Source organism: Cotesia typhae, unplaced genomic scaffold (genome assembly GCF_013202065.1).
Source record: "Cotesia typhae breed Kobodo isofemale line unplaced genomic scaffold, CoteBio_Ctyphae contig_4, whole genome shotgun sequence".
NCBI lineage: Eukaryota > Metazoa > Arthropoda > Insecta > Hymenoptera > Braconidae > Cotesia > Cotesia typhae.
In genome coordinates, this window is record NW_027423748.1 from 3106499 (window position 1) to 3128988 (window position 22490).

Genomic DNA, 22490 nt, shown 5'->3' on the forward strand with positions numbered 1-22490 from the left:
CGCGGGAGCTTTTAAAAATAGTCACGAGGGCGCGCAGTAAGTTGGCAATCTTGAAACTTTTCATTTATCTCTTTCTCTTTCCCACTTATTGGTCTGTTGCCGAGACTCAAGAGCTGCAGAGTGAGAAAGTCTTACGGAAAATGGATGCACGGGGCAAGCAAGTAAGTAATTTTGTATGTGCAATTGTATGTGTATGTAGTTAGTGATGTATAGATATGTGTGTAATTTCAGGGTAAGAGTAGGGTAAGCAGAGTAATGTAAGAGACGGAGACGAGCTCGAGCGGCAACAGCAGCAGCCTGACAAATCATGTACACCCATGGACAGTCACGGATTCAGGCTAGGTGTGCCTAGGTGGCAGAGTGGAGGCGGAGACGAAGAAGGAAACAACTTAAAAAGAATAAGAAAGGTAGAAAGAAAGAATAAGTAAGAAGAAGAAGAAGAAGTTGAGAAAGACAACGAGTGACAAGAGCTGGATTTTACGGAGAGTAAAGAACGGCCAGACGAAGACAAAAAACAAGTATAAGAAGTGGGAGAAGTGAGCGAGCAGTTGATGGCGACGATGTACAACAGTGTGATGTGTTGTTGGATCACTGTGAGTTTGTTACTACTGTGATACTGGCTCCGTCGTTTCAGTGGTGCGTTAAATTTATATTTTATATATTATTATTTCGTTTTATTTTATTATTCTATTATTAAATAGTGATAATTGTTTATTTATCAATATATTAAATTATTATTGATAAAGTGTAGTTACTGGTGGTGTTTATTAATGATATATGGTTATTAAAAAAAATATACATATAGATGTATATAGTATATATAAATATTTATAAATATATTTGTGTTTATAAATGTAGTCTGTTGTAGTTTTGTTGGTTAAAACACTTGAGTACATAAAATAGTCAGGAGTCAGGAGTGGTTTGAAATCAGAAACAGCAGCAGCAGCAGCAGCAGCATCATCAGAAGTAGCCAGGAGCTAACCAGACAAACGCATTCGTACGTAAAAGAGTGTATATAAGAGAGTAGAGCCAGAGAGTCGCGTTTTTTATTCGCGTCGTCGTGGTACGCGCCATGCGCAACCCGTGCCGTCTTAACTACTCCTCTGGTTACAACAACTGCTATCCAACAAGAAGTTGACGTTCACGGTCTCAAGTTTAAGACGTGAATTTAAAAATGAGCTTGGATAGACGAATATCCAAAGAACCGTGATCGGGGTGATAACAGCCTCGGACGTCGAAGATAATAAAATAATAAGGTCGAATATTGTTGAGGTGAGGCGCCCGTTTTACTTAAACACGGACGCCAGCACCGCGTGCCATCAGTCCTCACAGACATCGCCCTCGCCGTCGGACAGGTGATTACACTTTTTTTTTCATCACTTACATATATTCGCCAAGTGCACATTGTTATTGTTACTGCTACTCTATTATTTATTTATTTTTTTAATTATTAACTAAATAATTTGGGTTTTAATTATTGCATATAATTATAATTATTTTAATTTGTTGAGGTGAATTATTATTTTGATTTTGGTTTGGATTTTTTTGGTTAGCGGCCATTACTCGCTCACCGTAGACCGCTCTGTCGCTATGATCAGCTTCCATCCTTTGGTTGCCTGTATCCACTTCACATGATGATCATCGCCGTCGCCGTGCAAAGTCGTAGTAGTAATCTTCTCACTTTATCTACGTCTAATTCTCACTTACACACCCTGAGAGAGGATACTCTGTGTGGTGATACTCTATCCGCGTGTGCGCTTTGTAACATACACACAAAATTATACTCCAGTCTCCAGTAATATACACACATACATATTACATATGTTATATGTATATATATGAATATAAATTTAAATATGTTCATAGGTACCGGGTAATATATTAACGTGTGTGTTCTTTTTCAATATATTATTCTATATAGAAACTAGTGGTTTGCCATCAGCAGCACAGCCACCAACCTACAAAACGTCCCAGCGTGAGAGCTTTCTTTTCACTCCGCCAGTTACATATCAAATATTCCAACTTAAAATGTATACATAAGAATACTTTTTTCCTTTTTTCTTTTTTCAGGGTCTCTGATGATCTGTTGCTCTATCGCATGCCGCCTATCTCCTATTCTTTTTTAATTCTACGAAAGTCAAACACTTTCAGAAATACCCGAGCTCGGAGAATTTTACCCTCGGGAGTAGTTGGGACTAGTCATGACTATGTATGTAGAGGGATGAATTTCTAAATGTATGGATAGTATTTTTTTTTACATGTATAATACATATTGGAGAGCGTATATGTATTTTTATACGGATATGATCCTCGGTAGATATGGTGTTATGTTATACTGGCATATTTATATTTTTAATATTTTTTTAGTTGTGTATGGGCGTATAGAAAATAATACAGGATAAAAAGAACAGAACAAGTCACCAGTCTGGTCTGGTCTGGTCTGGTCAGGAAAAACTAATCCTGTGGATTTAAAAGAGGAGAAAATTTTTACGAGGATTATAATTTTTGTGGACAGTTGGTGAATGAATTCGAGAAAGAGATGGACAGATTGAGAATAGAGAATGATGTGTCGACTGTCGAACATTCTGTTGTACACTCGAGCACGTGGTATGAAGAGGGTAGAGAAGGAAGAGAGGGCGGAAATAGTGGAAACGGATTGGCGGGGACATGAAAGAGCTTCAAGTGTGCCAGTTAAATGCTACACTGCACTATACTACACCACACGTACAATCGGTACAATCCAATCCACATCTATACATCTTTGTATCACATATAATATAGAAACAATGTGTTGTAGATGTATCGATAGAACGTGACCAGCTGACTGATGATTAACGTAAATCCGTTATAAACTAATGAATAGCTAAGCACAGGATTTGGAATTTTGGCTCTGCTGATGGTAATTTCACATATATCCTGAGTAGATGCCATCGTAATCCTATCTATTTATGTTGAGTAGACAATCTGATGTACTGATATGTACCTATAAAGCCTTGTGGCTTATGCCAGCACATATTATGCTAGATACTACAATTGTATGCGATGGATGTATTAATTATGTTAGTATGATATGAGGAACGGACGACACAGCAGTATGCCAGTCAGTTAACGTGTTTAGTGTCTTTGGCTTTGGGTTTAGCTGCCGCTTTGACTTGTATGATGTTTCTCAACAACATCACAGCCAGTTATGCCGGCTATTTCGTCAAACGGTTAGTTGAAAACGTTTCATCAATTATGATTAGTATACTACTTGGCCTCTTACATTCTATTCGCAAATACTCTTACTCTCTTCATATAATCTAAGTATCTATAAGCTCTGCATACTCGTCTTCTCTACATATACAATCTACATGTATGTATGGATATTAAACTCTTTTATCGTAACGTCGGTTTGAGACAAACAAGTGCCATACACACTAATGTAAGCGTGGGATTCACCTAAAAGCCGACTTAACTCCTATCCACACTCTTTGTCGTAGCCCTTTGGCAAAACAACTGCTCAAGAGCTCAAATGGGGAGAAGATCAAGCTTGGCTTTTACGACTGCTGAAACATTAATCAGGTGATACTCTCAGGCACTTTAATATTTATATATTATATATTAATATGTATATGTATACACGCAGTTTAGCCGAAGCATAAAAGTAAGAGTAAGACTATTATTTTTATTATTTTTTTTTATTCTTGATTCTCGTGTTATGTCGTCGAATAAAATTTCCGGATAGGAGTTGAATTTTTTTTTTTCTTTTCGTTTTATAAAAAATTTATAGATATATACGTTAAGAATAATTATTTAATGATATATTTATTTGAATTTCGATAAAAAATTTTTCATTCGTTTGTAAGAAGAGAAAAAAAATAAGTGATTATAATTGGACCGCGGTGGAGTTAAGAAATAATTCGAGCCTCACAATACCACTGGCGTACTATATACTATACACTGGTATAGTATGTATACGATACGATGAGGAGGAATAGCGTAGTGGAGGATTGAATAAAAGAAAGAAGGAGTACCAATGGAAGGGAGAAAGAAAGAGAGAGAAAATGATATCGCAAGGGCAAGTGTGTTGAGGAGAGAGGAAGAGAGGAAGTCTGTATGTGAGAGAAGGAGAGCCAGAGAGCAGAGAGTAAGTAAGAGAGCTAGAGTTTGAGGGACCTCTCGGATAAGAGCGAAAGAGAGGAAGCGAGGTAGTCGAGTGAGGCGCGAGACGAGACGGCACGATAGTAGACTAGCGGCGTATAATGCGGGTTTATCAAGATCTCGCGATGCCAGCAGCGGAAACCATCAAAGAGTCCTTTGAAGTTTTGTTGTGTCCTCCTCAGCCGTCTACCGCTGTCTCGCTCTAGCTCACTCCGGCACTACGGGACTCCTTGGCCGCTTGTGGAGCTCCTCTCAGAGAAGGGTCTTGGGGCTTGGCGCGACGCCACTTTGTTCCCGAGCTTCGGCCATATATGTTTTTCTTATTCTTTCCTCCTCTTATATATTACATTACCACTCTGCTCAACTCAGCTCTCTTACTATACTACCAAACTACCAACAAACTTATGCTCCAACTAAACTCAACGTTAGATATATATTATTACGTAGTCTGTATACATACATACAGACAAATACATATGTATTCCATCTAATCTATTCGGTACGGTTTGGTTTAGTTTAGTTTAGTTGGAGTTGAGGCCGCACTTGGCCTTTTGTACCCATCACCAATGGCCCACCGACCTCTTCGTCTAATCGAGGACGGTCAGTGTCACAAACCTCGTGCAGCGTCTTGTGAGTAAACTCACTACTGTAGAAAAACAAAACCAATAAAATGACAAGTAAATACATATAGTAAAAGTACGTAGCATGCATTGTCATTAAATAAAATATAACATGTAAACTTTGGAGTTGAAATGTTATATTTAATACTATTATTTTTAATTATACTTCATATATTATATTTAATTTGAAATTTTTTCCATTTATTAATCCAAGAAATTCTTCGGTAATTATACTAGATTTTTTTCCACTTTGTAAGCGCTGTATTTAAGTACACACGCGGTGATCGCGTGCAGAGGTGGCAGAGCCGGTGACGATGTCGGCAAACATCAAAGGGAACCAAGCAACTTGCCTTTCTTCCTTACTTTACACATACAGACATACGCTGTAAGTTTATTAGTGTAGAGTAGTCACTACACGCATATCACACGTATCACATCATCGTACATTATATGTACTACCAATACCATTCTATATACATATAATAAATATACAGAGAGACGAGCAAGTATTAATTCTTTCTCTTTTGCACTCTCACGACCCCGACAACTTTGATATTACTTGGTGTCTGTCTCTCTTAGTTTGACGACTCAATAGTATTTTTCCCTTTACTGACGGTCTTAAAATTATAATTAGTGTCTTGGATTTCTTCTCGTTGTCATTTGTCATTCGTCCGCTTATATTATATTTCTATGCATATACATACGTATATGTAAATATATCTAAACATGTAGTGAGTGCCCCTATAATCTAGAATGTATGAATGTGTTTTTGAAAAAAAATTCTTTTTTAATTTATTACTTTATTGTAGATGATATTGCCAATGGGACGTATTTCATCATTATGCCGATAAGAAATAAAGGAAGCATACATATCTATATACAAAATATAATACTGTGGAGAATTTTCGAAAGATCTAGTGACAAATGTCTACTCTTAGCTGAGGAACTCAGGATATAACATATTGGAGGATAAAGTATTATATGGATAAAATGAGAAATGATTTTTAGCTAAAGTTGGTTGTCTGACACCCAGTATAGACGGTAGAGACGGTCGGACAGACTGTTGTAAAGGTTGCCAGCGTCTGGCAGGCTCTTATATACTACACTGTACGTCTATCTCATTTTCTCTCTTTTAGTCCCTCTTATTCTTTCATTTCTCTTCTGTTGAACGGCTTCGGAGCTTGACCAAGCGAGGCGTTCCGAAAACCTGTAATTACGGGCCCGGCAAACATCAAGCGATGCCGCCGCCGCCGTACCAAGAGCCATTGCCGTTTGCCGTTTGCCGTTTCTCTCTCTTCACTCGTAATCTCGAGCCCTCTCGCTTATTTTTATTTCAAATCCAGTCTTTCTCTTAAGCTTTTAACAAATTTTCCAAAGGGAAATTACGCTATTGCAGATTGCGGATCATTTTAAATACGTTTTTATAAAAACAAAAATGAAAAAAAAAAAAAAAAGGGGAAGAAGAAATAGTTATTTTTTGTAATTAAAAATGAAAAAACATTTCATAAATGAAAAATTTTCCAATAGAAATCACCAGTCGGTTCTATAAAACTTACTCAGCAGTACTGTATAAATATAAAAATAAATCTTAGCCTTGAAATAAAAATAAATAGTAAATAGGAAAAAAGGAATTTATCTTTCAGGCGGCATTGTTTTGATCTTTGGAAAATTCACTAGTAAAATTGGTGGTTCAGATATTTATTTTTAATTTCTTTTATTCTTATTCTTATTTTATTATATTTTTTTGAACCGAGGTCTCTACTACTCGTTTTCACTGACACCGCGCTGCTGGAGCGCAGTTACCTGGCGCGTTGCAGTTCTCCTCCTCTTGTTGTTTTTTTATGTATTTTTATTCTTATTCTTTCTCTCCAGCCGGCGTTGGCTTCCCTCACTCGAGGGATTTCACTACTACCTTTTTTTTTCTTGGTCTTTTTTCTACCCATACACAAATTACGATAAACGTCTTCAAAATGTACTCTTTACTGGCGCGACCCCGTCGTTTATCATCGTGCGGGCTTTGCTGGAACGTCATGATGCAGTTGCCGACGCGATTGTAAGTTAAAGAAAAAAAACTAACTGAGAGAAAAAGGAAAGGAAAAGGAAAAAAAATCAAGTGAGTCTGAAAAGAAAAAGCCAAGCTGCGTGGTAGTATGCTATATACTGTACTACATAGTTTATATATATATATATTTTTAAGAGAGGAAAGATTCTTCTGAAAAACTGGTAGTGCGATAAAAGAATGCTGGACAAGCTGAAGGATCTAGACCATCAGAACCAAACAGCCCGACTTTTACAAAGATCATTGTTTTTGTCCGGCTTTAAATGATGTTGAAATCATCCGCCAGATATTTAACCTTTATTACTTGTTTATTTATTTATTTTACTCCAACTGCTAATGCATCTGAAATAACTAGTAACGAGATTAGGTTTTTATCTCAGCTCGTAATCGCCCACCGTTGAATTCAAACGTCAAATTTTATTATTATTATTATTTATTTTTTCAGTTGTTATTTTTATTTACTTTTCCTTTGGGTTTCTTAATTATAACGGATGGAGTAAATCCCTTTGGTAGTATTTTCCCAGGTAAATTTTTTAAACTTCGACTTGTAGGTCTTTGCTTGTAAGCGCAGTCGTTAACCTTTTGAGTTTTAAACCGTAGCGTCAAAAAATTTAACGCTAACCACAGGGTCTCTTAGTTCTTTAAAATGGACTAGACCACTCTGCTAGTTTTCTTGCTTTTAGATGTCAAAATATAAATAATACCATTTATTTTATTTTTATTTTTTTAATTTTCTGTTTCAATTACATTACTTTGTCGAAACAAACGTTACCAAAATTTAAGAATATTCTTTTTTTATTTAAATTTCTAAGTCATGCGTTTTAAAAAAATTTTGGAGTAAATTTTTTTTTAAACTCAACTTTGAAAATAAATTTTATTTTTATAATTAATTTTTTTTAAATGTTATGATAAAAAATTACTAAAAATAATTTTTCATCAAAATTTTAAGAGTATGATTATATTAATCGAGTTTTTTAAAAAAAATTGAAAAAGTAAATTTTTTTTTGTCAGAATTAAAAAAAAATTTGAGAATTTTTTTTTTTTCGAAATTTGGAGTAAAAAATTCTTAAAAATATTGATTAGATAATTTATTATATTTGTTCGAAGAAAAAAAAAAAGATGCGAAGCAATAGATAAAATAGAAAAAGAAAATAAATGGTTATAGATTGATCCGCAAATAATTTATAATGTTTGACATTTGATGGTATAGTAGTGGAGAGAAAGGTGTCACGTCGATGTAGCAGGGGATGTTTGAGATGTTGTGATCCTGTGTGATTTTGGTGGCTTGCTCTCTTCTTTACTTTCGACTCGAGTCGAGTCTCTCGAGTTTGCCTTATCGACCGCACTCAAGCCGAGGTTTGTGAAACTCATAGTCAGAGCCAGCCATAAACCGACTGATGCTGCTTATGCTGGCTGCTGTAAACTGTTGCATCTTATGCATATTTCATCGCCGTCTTACCATTTTTTTCATCTACATTTACATAAACATTTTATCTCAAACTTTTTATTCAATCCTATCCGCAAAATATTTTTTTTTTTGCCATGTAAATTTGATTCCACACATGGTTTAAATAGATATAATAACAACAGAGTCAAATGGAGTTTAAGTATGATTTTTTTCATGCATTCGTTAATTGACACTTTTATTTGTTTATTTTAAAGGTTAACATCTATGTAAATTCAGGCTTTATTAACGTATTCTTGACCACCACTTCTACAAACTTATTTTATTTTCTTTTTCATCTCTTGTATACATGCCGTTGATACTTAGTTTTTCACATCTTGAGCTTTTTTGTCTGTACACTTCTATCCAAACATTTACACTTTTAAATGAAGAGTACGTGTTCTTTTACTATTCTTTTGATAATTATTAACGTCTTTCCACTGTTTATAAAGCCCTTACTTTTAACTTTTAAATACTGTTTTACATTTGAGTGTTTTAAGCTTATTTTTAACAACATTTACTTTTTTTATATTCATCAATAATTTCTTACTCGAATCCAATATATCTATTACCTTTGTAAATATTTTACCAACAAACAGTTTCAAACATCATTAATTTTGATAGTTCATTAATACTTTTTTGTACGATTTATTTTTTTACAATTCAATTAACAGATTTCAATTTATGTACATTAATAATGAGTAACTATTTACATAAAGTATATTTATCTTAATTTAACAAATTTAGGTTTTTACAAAAAATATAAATTTTTTTAATCTGTAATTTTTTTCTATAAATAAATATAAATGAATAAAAAACATTAATTTAATTTCATTTCTGTGGACAAAACAACTGCAAAAGTAAAGTTTCTTAAAAATGATTCTAAGATAGATGTTTTTTGATTTAGAAAAACATGTATGCATGTAAATTGAAGCTTAATTTCTCTGCTTTCAGATGCATTTTACAGAAATTTAATATCTCGACGCGATCAAAAGTTATTTGAAGGAGATGTAGTGAGAATATGAAATTAAAAAATTTTCAAAATTTTTAAATGCTGTAATTTCTAACTAATTGACCGATTAAGCTCATATTTGACCTTGACCTTCGTAATCGTCTATAAAAAAGGTATGTTGAGTTTTATTAGGATCGTTTTAGAATTGTTAACGCTATTGTCGTGACAAGCCGCGTTATATCGTATATATATATATATATATATATATATATATATATATATATATATATATATATATATATATATATATATATATATATATATATATATATATATATATATATATATATATATATATAAACATCTAAACTGTATTTTCTGACTCAGCTTGTCGAGTTAAGTCGAAATATAACACAATTTTTGAAAAGTTACGCCATGAGGATAAATATAATAGTTAGATTTTTATGAAATCTACTAATAAACTAAATTAATTAAAACCATCTCTAATTTTTATTTCTAACAAAGTTAAATCTTTTAATTGAAATGAAGCACAAGTATTAGATTACTCTGTCTATTAATTAAATTCAAAACTTTTTTTTTCTAAGAAGCAATTAATTTTTCCAGTATTTTCTCAGAATCTTTGTAATAAAAAAAATTTTTTTGATCGTAAAACACTCTCTGATTCTTCCATCATCAGTCGTGCAAAATCTCAATTATTGCACAAAAACACATTTTTCATTAATTTTTATTAATTATAAATAAATAATTTAATTAACAAAAATTGAATAAAAAGTTTTTTTGTTAAATATTTTTAAATTTGGAAAAAAATTTTTTTTTCGAATTACTCAAAATTGTTTATAATAAAATTATTTATTTATTTTAACAAATTAACTATTAAGTACCTTAACAAGTGTATTTATTAACTTATTAAATGAAAAACTATTAAAACATTACCGAAAACCTTTAAAACTCAATCGGAACCGTCCGTTTCTACAAAAAAAAATTTTTCGAAAAAAATTTTTTTTTCGCAAAAAAAAAATATTTTTAATTTTTTTTTATGCATTTAATCGATTGATATAACACTATTGTTAAATCCCTCTATTGAAAATCACGATATGACTTGTAGAAGTCTAGCTTTCAATCCTGGTCAGGACGCTGCGCAGTCCAATCCGAACCTTAGCGGTGATAGCCTGCGCAGCCTGTTCGGTGATTTTTACTTCAACAATAGAACTTATAGTACGGATTGAATCGTTGAATAAACAACATCCTACACTTATAACCGTCTTGCATAATAGAATAAAGTTAAAAAAAAAAATTATTTCAATAAAAATAATTCGGTGGTTCCGGATCATCATCATCATCCTCATCATAACCATGGTACGTAGCGTTTGTTTACGGGTCTCCTCGTCTCAGGTACAAGCCATCCATCCAACTAAAATGATTGATTATGACAGCTTTTATACTTGTCTGTTGCTTTATAATCCACGGGATCATATTTCCCGTCTATTATATTTTGCTCTCATAAAGTCTCCCACTTGGCTATTCCACGTGCATGCCACATGCTTTTCATCCACCTTCAATTCCGCAAAATTTTTACTCAAATATCTCAGATTTTAATATAAATATAAATAATTATAATATTATTCGCTCTCTGTCATCCTGTATCTGAAACATGTACGTAAAAATTTACATAATTTGTATATTTTCCAGTGGTAGCAGTTTCTGCGACTGAAGTCTTGATCAGCCGCGAAACCGAATTTTTTGACGGCTAAAAAAATTTTTTCTTCATTGTATATTAATCTATTGTTCGGCCGAATATTACGCAAGCAATTCAATAGATTATGCTTGAATTTCTTATAAAGAATCAATAAAACCAAGCCAGACCAATGGGAATTATTGAAGACGTGGTTGGGCTGCGCAGCGTGGTTGGTGAACCCTCGCATGGGCATATGGGTTCACCCTATGGGCTGTATACTTGTTTTTTTATTACAAAATGCTTAAAGCCGTTTTAATTGGAGTTATGAATCATAATAATATCCCATTGAATTCATATTCCACGGTCCAATGGTCTTTTGTTGATGAACAAGCCTAAACCTGGAGGCTGCGCAGCCCTGCGCAGCCTCAGGGATCGATACCATTTCAAGTACTAGGCTGACTTTTGTTGTTCTGAATCGACTTACAACAATTATAAACTCGTTTACAACCTATTTGCAACAATAAAATACATAAATTATTCATTTGTTTATTTAAAAATTGACTTTTTAGAAATTTTTTCTTACCAAGTAGAAAAAGTCACTCTTTGGTCAGACATGGCTCGGTGGCCTCCTCAACTGTGTTGGTTACCACTAATATCATTTTTTGTACTTATCATTGCAGATTTGGTTTAGCCATGTCCACTAGGAAGCGGCGAGGATTGAAATATAGTTTAGCTGAAAGAAATAAGAAAAAAATATCACTTTACAGCTACGATAGATAGGATGAATAGATCTCGGCGGAACGAAGCCCGTTACTTCAATGAGAATTCCCCTAGACCACCGGTCCCCGGTAATTTTTTTTTTATGTATTATTTTTATTTTAGTTTGTTTTGATATTATTTAACTGTTTTTTTTTTCGTTAATTGGAGGACATAAACAATAACAATGCCAGCTGATGATTAGTTACTGAATTGGCCGACTTGTGGCGCTGTTAAATTATCGCGGCTATTTAAATATATTAAAATATTTATTATCAACTTTAATTTGTTGTCATTGAATTAACGGTTACAATTTACTCTAATACTGGTAATTGTTTACTTTTAGATCGAAAAAAAACTTCGTTCATTTTCTTAATTTTAAAAATTAAAATTGCTTTTAAAAATTTAATAATCCTAAAAAAATAATGACACTGAAGTTGGCAGACATTGAAAATTACTTAAAAATTTTATAATTCATTTATTATAAAAAAATTTTAATTAAAAAATTCCACATGTGAAAATTAATGAAAATGACAAGTGAAAATTTTTAAAAACATTTTTTTTTTATTGTAATTGATTTGTTATTAAATTTTTAAAATTGACAGCTGACGGCAAACTTCAGTATTATGAAAAATAACATATTATTTTATTGGAGAAAAAAAAAATAATAAAGTTAGCCGACATTTTTGATTTCGATTTTGCTTAATTTATTAAATTGGAATTAAAAAATATTTTTTTTTTTTTATAACACTGAAGTTGACAGATATTAAAAATTTTTTAGAAATTTTATAGCAATTAAATTATTAAAAAAAAATTTAATTAAAAAGTTTCACATGTGAAAATTAATAAAAATTACAAATGAAAATTTTTAGAAACATTTTTTTATTGTAATTAATTTGTTAAAAAAATTTTTAAAATTGACAGCTGACCTCTAACTTCAGTATTATTTTTTTTTTAATTGCACTTACAGTTTTTCAACTTTTTTAAAAATTAAAAAAAAATATAAAATTGGATAAAAAAAAAATTACAAAAATTTTTAGATGTCGGCTAACTTTATTTTCATAAAAAATAGAAATTATTTCAGTTTTTATTTTTTTCATTCGTGTGTTGTCAGTTGATACTAGGGTTAGAACATTCCGGTGCAGTCAAGATTGAAAATATTTGTAATATTATGTGAATTTTCAAGATTTACAGACCATGAAAAATTGATATTGAAATTTTTTGTATATTGTTTTTATGTAAGTTGGAAAAAAATCCACAAAAATAACCTCATACAGTTTTCAGAGTGACATTTCATAAAGAATATATTTATCGATTTTTTTTTAAACAATAAAAAAAACTAATTGTTATTTATTGTTATTCCAATTTTTATTAAAAATTTGTGGTTATAACTAAACAACAAAAAATATTTTTATTAATTTTATATCGTTGAAAATATTGTAAAATGTCATTAGACAGTAATTGAGGTTATGGTTCACAAAAAATGACAAGTATGTATGATAATGTTCTGAAAAAATTATTTAATTATATAAACATTAATTTAGCAGATATTTAATCATTTTGAAAATTTTTGAAACAAATAATTTATAGAAAAAAAATTTACATGTAGAAATTGAAAAAAAATTAAATTTTTTTTAAATAATTTATTGGAACTAATTCACTTATTAAATAAAATTCAAAAAATTGTCACGTGTCTGTAATTTTAATTATTTACATTACAAAAGTAGACAATTAAAAAAAAAACAAAACCGACTGTAGGGAGTAAGCAATTACCAAATAAACGAATTAGGGAATTAAAGTCAGCTTAAAACAAAGCCGTAAAAAAAATAAATAAATTAATAATGATTTGTTATTACAGGAGAAGAGACAGAGTCCTACGTCGGCAGGTATTACTCGCAAAGTCCGGCTCTGACACCTAGACGTTCAGCTCTAGGTAGTCACCTGGCCACGTCATCTTGCGATGCTTCAGCACCGCTTGGATTCGAGCCGGAGGGTTCCTGTGGTATTATGGAGACAAACTCACCTCCGGCATGTCTGCGATGGGCACGCAGTATACAATCATTGCTATTAGATCGAGAGGGGCTTCATTTATTTAGAAGTTATGTTACTGAAGAGGGGAATCAGAATGATATTTATGCACTGGAATTTTGGTTGGCTTGTGTTGGTCTCAAAGAGCCGCAGAATGCTGATAAAACATCTCAACTGGTTAAAGCTATCTACAGAAAGTAAGTATTCTCCAAAACTTCAACTAGATTCTCAAACGAATTATTTTTTTTTAACTTAAGACTAATTTTACTGATTATAATTTATCTGATTGTAATTTTTCTTTCTTTTTCAGGTATATTGTTAAAGCGCAATTGGAAATACCTGAAGATGTTAAAAAAGAAACGAAGCGGCGTCTCAAAGAGACCTGGCCCGAAGAAAACATCTTTGACAATGCCCAGCTGGAGGCCGAGCATCTGATGGCAAGGACGTCCTATCCGAACTTTTTGCAATCGGATATGTACCTCCAGTATGTCCAAGCTTGCCAAAATCCAGAACAAGCCGGTGGTTGTCCCAGTTCGAGCTCAAGCCGGGATATTTCATTGTCATGTGGCCCGAGTTTGCTTCCAACTCTTCACGAGGACACCGAGTATCATTCTATTCAACAGCATATATCACGTTCTGCGTGTGATACACCCAGTGAATTAAGACTGACCAAAGACGTATTGATGGCAACCCAAAAAACGAGGGCTTTGGATGTGAGACCTAAGCCAGAAGCTTATGCTGGGTAAATCTAGATTCCTGTTATTTATTAATCACGAATTTGCTTGTTTGCTTGATAACCCCTTCATATTTAATTAATGTATCTGCTTGCTTAGAAATTAATTAATTAGTTTTATTTTAACTTATAACTGTAACCTTTTTAGTCACTGTTATCATTTCCGCAAAATGTTTCGTGTCCCTACGTAGTTTTTAATTTATTTTAGTTATTTATAATTTTTTTTTAATTAGTTTGTTTGGCATTTATGTGTGGCATTTAAATAGAACATACTTGCAACCTGGAACTAGTCCCTACCATATGTCAACAAAAGGACGTGTTCAATACTCGTCGTACAATCCAGTGTCGAGGCAGGACTCGGAGCTACAAAGTTTAAGCAGTGATGCACGTACCGAGTCAGACAATTTATCCATTACCGATTCGATGGTGTAAGTAACACATTAGTATGATTCTTCTACATGGTGGTCTTATTACTGGCAAAACCTCAATTTTGTTGAATAACTAAAAAAAAAAATAATAATAATAATTAAAAAGTTCAATAAGTCTAAGCCAAGTTCCCCTATCCAATTTTAGACATATTTAAAATTTATTAATTAATGCCACAAAGTTTTGTCATGAGCACTCATGATATCCTCAGGTGAAACTAATATTATTCAAATTAAGTCTAAAAAAATTTTATTTGTTTTATTAAAGATGTAAATTAATTGACAGAAATATAAAAATATGGTGATTGTAAAAACTAGCCGGTACAAAAGTGACATTTAAAAAGACTATAATAAGGTAAAAGACCCAGTTATTGACACTGGCCTAGTTGTTTGACACTTGCAGTTTTATTCTAATTAAAAAAATAAAATATTCTCGAAAAATCAATTATCTTAAAATTTATAATTGAAAAATTATATTTATTAATTTGTTAGAGTTAACTTTTTTTTTAAATTAAGTTAAAACTGCAAGTGTCAATAACTAGATCTTTTTACTTATATAGTCTATAACAATGGAAATTTATAAAGTGCAATCAACGAATATTATATTAAAGATCATAAACGTGGTTTATAGAATTAAAAAAAATTTTTTAGACTTAATTTAAATTATATTAGTTTCACCTGAGGATGTTATGAGTGCTCACGACGAAACGTAGTGGTATTAATTAATAAATTTTAAATATGTCTAAAAATTGGATCGGGGAAGTTGGCTTAGACTTACTGAACTTTTTAATTAGTAAAATCACCGCTCTTAGTAATATATATAAAATAATAATAATTTTTGGCTGCCATGTTTTTGTTATCAATCACCAAATTTAGTTTACTACCTATCACTTTTATAATTAAATTTATTGTTAAGTAATACAAATTACAATTGGTCATATTTAATGGGATTTCAAAGACAAAAGTACCAGGCAAGTATTGTCAATGTTTCCTTGATATCCCAATCTTAAATTAATCATTAATTGTGAATGATGATAATTTATAATCTATTTGATTTATAATAATCGTACTGTAATTTTTTTTTGTAGAGATGGGATGTCAACGGGACGGCCTAAAAGTAGTAAAAAACAGTTCCTAAGACACAGTAGAGCAATTAAGGAATCAGCAAGTTTAAATCGAGATCCATTGCTCCATACGATGATACCGCGAACAGATCGTGCGTCGAAGGAGCTTACAAAGCCGCCTGATCCTGAGAGATTTGCTCAAGAGCTTTTTACAAGACTGGAATTGCTAAAACGCCAGATCGATAATGAAGAAAAACTTAAGAACTTATCGAAGGATTCATCGGTTGAAGAAACGGATCCTAGTATGCATACTGACACCAGAAAATTAGCGGACGCATTATGTCAAAAACTCAGTATAGATGACGATAATGACCAGGATATTCTTGACCAGCATGTCTCGCGTGTCTGGTCGGATCCAACTCCCTCGAGGTCGCCGGGTATCGCTTCGCCAAAGTCAGCCGGACACAATTACTCACGGTCACACAAACAACGGAAAGACAAAGATGGTTACTCGACCTTCTCCATTGACAGCGGTAATATTCATGATTTTGCCGAGGGCGATTTCGCGGGTGCTAGCTCATTAAGTTCATCGACTACTCATTTGCCTAAATCAAAGTCTGTGCCTTCTGAGTTTGCTGATTGTCTTCATAAACCAGATCTTTATCTTCAAGGTATTCATTTATTTTATTTTAAAAGGTGGTCCCAGCTACGCTAAGAGAATTTTTTTTTTTTTTTAATGGGCATTGCTGTGACAAGAAATAAAATTGTTGAAAGTTTTGGTAAATATTTACAAGTGAGGTCAACCATTTTAATTTTCATTTTTTTGAATGAAATTTCTATTTGATTTTATTGATATATATATTATTTTTAAGAAATACATAAAAAAGGAACAATTAAAAAAAACAAAAGTTGATAATCACAATTTTAACTAATTTTACAAATTTCTAAAAAAAAATTATAAATTTTTTTGAAAATTGTGATGTTCAAATTTTTTTTTTAAATTGCTCCTTTTTTTTATTTATTTAAAAAAAAATTCAAAAACATTAAAAAAAGATATGACAAAAATTTTATCCCAAAACATGAGAGCCAAAATTTTTTCCAACTTTTGAAGGCAAAAAAGCTATCGAAATCTTTAGATTTTCCTTTCACGATATTCGTTATTATAAATCCGCCATAAAAACAAGCAGAATAAAAAAAATTAAAAAATGTTAATTTTTCACTCAGATATGGCCAAAAATAGGTTTGATCCATTTGTAAAGAATTACCAAAGTTTTTAACAAATTGATTTTTTATTCCCATATTGCTCATTTTTTTAAAAAGAAATTTGTTTTCTCAGTGTACTGCAGGTTCATAAATTACGCCTAAACAAAGAAAAATTTTAGAAAAAAAGTCCTGCTACTTGATTCGTTATTTAATTATTTCTTCTAGCGTGTTTTTTTCGAAATTTTCATTTGTCTAAGAAAAATTTATGAATCTGCAAGAGCTTTGCTGTTGCAAGTGCGATAAAGAGTACTTTTTGCCTCTAAAAGCGCAAGGAAAGAAAATGATGTGAACCATTTTTAAGTAATTTTCTTCCAAAGTTTTGAGTCTTAAACATTAATAATTAAATGTTAATAATTTTTTTAAAGGTCAAGATCAAAGATTTCGTAGATCTGACATGTCTCGAAGATCAGCGACTAAGAAATCGTTGACGGAATTGACGGACAGTGGTGTTAGTGTTGTCAGTGCTAGTATTGATGTTCCTGCTGCTAGTAAAGATTGTCGAACACAGTGGCGTAACCAATTAGAAAAGAAGAATGAACTGAAACATATGAGACATGGTAAAAAATATGGTTCACGCAGTGGCTCTCTGGAAAGAGCTAACCGAGAAGAATGGGGTGGCCGTGCGCAACCGTTTCTGGGTGATCCAGGAATGCCATTGCTTCCTCAACCTCACATTGTATGTATTATTAATTGAAATTTATATTTATTTTATGTTTATAGTGTAAGTATTAACTATGAATTATTTACTTAGCCAACGCAACTGGAGGAGGCAAAAAGACGATTACTCGAGGAAGATAGAGCACGTGGTGGGAGTAGTATGTACTCACCGCCTTCAAGTTCAGTGGGATTCAATCGTCGCATGGCACCAGCCTACAGACAATCTCATGAATCAGCATGTAGCTTACAACACCAACCACCACATCCACCACAAGGTCCAAATCCATCGAATCAATCCACTTTACGTAAAAGCCGTCAGGATGTAGGAGATTTCACCATTGTAGTGTTCAATTTTTGTGACGAATCAGTTCCTTATAGAACTAAAATTCCAGGACATAATGTTACTTTAAAGCGATTCAAAGAGTTCTTGCCGAAAAAAGGAAGCTATCGGTAATTATTATTATTTTTTTTTTCTAAAGTTATACTTCTTTTGGCGCGTTTGGATGAGAGTGAAATTTGTGAGCTGGGCACGCATGATGTCCCAAAAAAGCGACATGATGAAGTTGGCTATCAAATATAATTAAAAATATAGATTTTTTTTTACTGACTAAGTTAACTCATTTACAGGCTAATCGCAAAATATCCAACGAAACGTTATTTTCAAATTCGATAGAAATACCATTACATATGAAATATATTATTCATATTAATAATTAATTCTAAAAATGGTCAATTAAATATTTTAGTTTTTATTTAACTTGGCAATAATTTCTTTTTAGTTAATGTTTTTTAAAAAATAATAATTTCATGGATTAAAATATTTGAACTAAAATATAAATATTGTAGTACCTATTATATTTAGGCATCTTTTTATTGAGTTCATAATTTTTTAATACAAACTTAATTCTTTTGTTTATCGAATCTAGTAATTCTATCCATATTTTTAAAAATTTATATTATAGACCATTTTAATAATTTACTAGAATTTTATTAGTAACAAAATCTAGTTTTGTACTACAATAGTTATAAATCTTTTAATTCATGTAATTAATATTACTTCTGAAAAAATAATAACTAAAAAGGTATTATCATTAGATTAAGGGGTTAGGGGTACTCAGAGGCCTGAAAAAATGATGATTTTCAATAATTTATTTTATAGTTAATTACTTTATTTGACAAAAATAAAAACATAGCTTTATTAGAACACGTTTCGATTTGACTTCACGAAAATTTCAAAAAAAAAAATTAATAATTCAAAAATTTATCGCTGTTTTTGTAAAGCCCGTTCCTCCCGAAGTCCTTTGCGGTGATCATCATAAGTCCTTGGAGATTCATCTAAAATCAATCGGATAAGAAAAATTAGTTTTATTAATAGATAATCTTGTGCCTGATCGAAGCTTTTTTTTTTTTTTCGAAATTAACAAAATGGCGGCTTCAGGAAATTTTTTTCTAGATTTTCGGGAAAAAATCAAAAGTTCATTTTTAAAAAAAAATCGAAATTTTTGAAAAAAAAAAAAAAAAAAAAAATCCTTCGATCAGCCACGAGTTTTTAATGTTTTTCAAAAGTACAATAAATTTTATTGAAATCTACCGAGCAGTTTTTAAGTTACAGTGATCACCAGTTCAGAAAACATAGTTTTGAGAAAAACGCATTTAAAGTTTTGCTATGGATTTATGTCAAATTATAAGAATTATTTAATAACTTACACTGAGTCATCTATTCCTGGACCATATAATAGCTCTTCACCCGTCATAGCAGCTTCCAAAATATCGATTTGCTGGTGCCTACGTTGCAATCGACCTTCTCGGGTGTTATCATTAGCGCGCTTATCTGCTACTTTCATACGTGCAGCATCCATTCTTTCTGCATACCGATGAGAATTAGGCCCACAATTAAGTCCTAGTGTATTCATCAAGACTAATAATGAATTTATACCCTCATTAAATATACACATAGCAACGTATGCAGCTATTTGTACGATAGTATAACTAGTATTTACCGTTTTTGGGCATATTTTCCATACTAGTTGGTTAAAGCGTTCATTATTATTCTGATTGAATCCACCTATACATCTTGAAAGTAAATTTTCATTACTAAGATCTTCGTATATAGGCTTGATAGCTTTTAAAACATCAGAAGGTAAGGGAGAATAATCGTGAGAATAGGTATCAAGCTCTCCTCTTGCTTCAGCGTGCTGGTAAGAGCACCAAGATTCTTCGCCTTTTGGACACATATCATGATTCGGTTTTTCATCACTCGAGCCGTAGTGATAAAAGGTTGCCATTATAGCAGATTTCATATTTTCAATAGAATCACAATGCCGGCGTATTGCTAAACCATAGTACACAGTTAGTTTGTCTATTACTTTTCCTGTGAGCTTACCTCGACCACCAAGACCTTTTTGGTTACTCTTCAGCGTACGTAATCGACTCCCCATCCGCTTTTGAACATGCCCTATACATTCCTTTTTATTTACAGTTGTATTTTTGTAAGGATCTGATTTTATAATTCCTGAATAGGTCTTGGAGTCACCATCACCAATATAGTTGGCATACTTAACTCCATATTTAGTTTCAGAATACGAAAACATTTCGACCATCGCATCCACCTCCATTTTCCCAGAAGACCCTTTATGATTAGCAGAACACACATCTTTATGCGATTGATACCATTCCTAGAACTCAACAGTATTTGGTTTTTTTCCAATACTCACATAGCTTACAATATGCATTTTTAATGTTTATGTCAAGAATCTTTCCAGTAAAATAGCCAATTATAGAAGAAACTCCAAATGACGATGTATATCCCCGTTGTTGCCAGGTTCCATCTCCCGATACAGTTAGATGATTTATATCTTCATTTTCAGTTGTTGTCATTGCTTGCTTTTCTTCATTCACAGCTTTCATCATGAAGGTTTCTGCGACGGTTTTACTACAATTCAAAATCTGTTTCAGTAAAATTGTATGCGTAGATTTATCTAAAAAAGACGGCATGTCCATCAGGCCGCAAAACTTGCACAATCCTTCGTATCCTATTCCTAGTATTCTCATTACAAAAATGAAACGTCTGTTTATTTCATAAGAATGCCCAACGAAAGAACAGGAAGGAATATATTCATTTCCACAGTTATTACATGCAACTACAATTTTGAATCCCAGCCCACGTGTACTTGCTGTTTGAAACACTACATTTCCATCACATTTTTACATTTTATAAGAGCAGAAATTGCAGTGAATACCTGAATAAAATTTATTATTCGAAATTCAGTACTGCTGTCTTCAGGTACATCATCTTCAGTGTTTTGTTTTAATTTTTTAGAAGATGTACGCTGAATACTTTCATCACGTTCGGCTGTTTTCGGATTAAAAACATTCTTTCTTTTGACTGAACGCGACTTATTAATTTTTTCAGAACTCCGAAGTTCTCTTGAAACCTTTCTAGAATCACGTCCCATGGTTAATAATTTAATTCACTTGAGAAATAATTTATCACAAAACTATCGACTGATCAGTGCAACGACTACAGGTATACTGGCAACCAAAAATTATTTTTCAGTTCTTGTACTACCTACAAATTGTGAATATATGTAGAAGGATTTATATATATATATATATATATATATATATATATATATATATATATATATATATATAATTATACATACATTAAAGTGGGGAGATATTCATGACAATGAAACCCGAAAGGTCGGTTGCTTGCAGCTGTTTCTAGCTACCTGCTCTCGAATGCCACGTAGCACCCGAGTGTCCTTTGGTCATTGTTAAATAACTCGAAAAGAATTTGTCGGATTCACTTAAAATTTTCACACAATATTTTTAAAATATTATACTTTAAGAAAATGCAAAAAAAAAAAATCGATTTTTTGAAAATTCTGACTACCCCTAACCCCTTAATAATAAATAATGAGCTATTTTTTAAGAAACATTTTGAATAAATAATTGAAATATTTTATAACTATCAATTGTAAACTATTGATACTTTGCAACTTCAAAATTAGTTGATTCAGAAAAATCGTAAATAATATTGAATTGAATTCATATGATAATTAATGATTTTATGTTTATACAGTATAACTAAATTTTTACGATAAAAAAACCTTTTTGATTGTTTTTATCATTTTCTTCGATCATTTTTACATTTTTTTTTCTTTAAAATTTTTTTTTTTATGTCAAAGAAGTATAACTTCTCACGCGTGTACATAAGTACACACATCATATTTTTTCAAATCGAATCATCATCAAATTATTAAATTTTGATTTTACTAATTGTTGTATTTATTATTTTGTAGGTATTTCTTTAAAACAGAATGTGAAGATCTGGATACAAAGGTAATACAAGAAGAAATAACAGACGATTCCGAAGTGTTACCGTTGTGGGAAGGCAAAGTAATGGCCCAAGTTAAGGCACTTGAATAACTTAAGTTATTCTTTATTATCATAAAAATATTTATTCTCCGACTGTACAGATATATATATATATATATATATATATATATATATATATATATATATATATATATATATATATATATATATATATATATATTTTTTTGTTTACAAACAAAAAAAGATAAGAAGAAACAATTTAAATGTTCCAGTTAAAATTATCGCATAGTTTAATTTTAGTTACTGAAA

General features: G+C 31.6%; 2 protein-coding genes and 1 long non-coding RNA gene across 16 annotated transcripts; 1 reads left to right on the forward strand and 2 right to left on the reverse strand.

Annotated features, from left to right (window-relative positions):
- Positions 1-100: 100 nt before the first annotated feature.
- Positions 101-22310, forward strand: Axn (protein axin). 14 transcript variants are annotated; one of them, XM_074242171.1, is made up of 12 exons: positions 101-161; positions 232-636; positions 859-1355; positions 9218-9388; positions 11592-11759; positions 13526-13892; positions 14006-14437; positions 14662-14856; positions 15942-16588; positions 17546-17856; positions 17932-18287; positions 22145-22310. In XM_074242171.1, the coding sequence occupies exons 5-12, from the start codon at positions 11693-11695 to the stop codon at positions 22269-22271; spliced, it is 2502 nt and encodes an 833-aa protein (XP_074098272.1). In that variant the 5' UTR covers positions 101-161; positions 232-636; positions 859-1355; positions 9218-9388; positions 11592-11692; the 3' UTR covers positions 22272-22310. The 14 variants fall into 14 exon arrangements, with proteins under 14 accessions (XP_074098272.1, XP_074098266.1, XP_074098278.1 ...); XM_074242165.1 differs by lacking the exon at positions 9218-9388; XM_074242177.1 differs by lacking the exon at positions 9218-9388 and having other exon boundaries at positions 14695-14856.
- Positions 11102-11945, reverse strand: LOC141526973 (uncharacterized). Its single transcript, XR_012479112.1, has 3 exons — positions 11726-11945; positions 11495-11644; positions 11102-11419 (listed from the first exon to the last, which is right to left on the reverse strand). It is a non-coding gene; the product is annotated as an uncharacterized LOC141526973 (long non-coding RNA).
- On the reverse strand, positions 19018-21027 carry LOC141526972 (uncharacterized). The gene is made up of 3 exons (XM_074242180.1): positions 20552-21027; positions 19545-20466; positions 19018-19172 (listed from the first exon to the last, which is right to left on the reverse strand). Exons 1-3 carry the CDS (start codon positions 20886-20888, stop codon positions 19169-19171), a joined length of 1263 nt encoding a protein of 420 aa, XP_074098281.1. The 5' UTR covers positions 20889-21027; the 3' UTR covers positions 19018-19168.
- Positions 22311-22490: the final 180 nt, after the last annotated feature.

Bases quoted from the DNA above. Each gene is read 5' to 3' on its own strand.
- Axn (XM_074242171.1), top strand. From the start codon at position 11,693: ATGAATAGATCTCGGCGGAACGAAGCCCGTTACTTCAATGAGAATTCC. The intron at 11,760-13,525 runs GTAATTTTTTTT...TTGTTATTACAG, and splicing joins CCCTAGACCACCGGTCCCCG to GAGAAGAGACAGAGTCCTAC. The intron at 14,857-15,941 runs GTAAGTAACACA...TTTTTTTTGTAG, and splicing joins TCCATTACCGATTCGATGGT to AGATGGGATGTCAACGGGAC.
- LOC141526972 (XM_074242180.1), bottom strand. From the start codon at position 20,888: ATGAGAATACTAGGAATAGGATACGAAGGATTGTGCAAGTTTTGCGGC. The intron at 20,467-20,551 runs GTGAGTATTGGA...CTAATCATAAAG, and splicing joins AAATGCATATTGTAAGCTAT to GGTCTTCTGGGAAAATGGAG.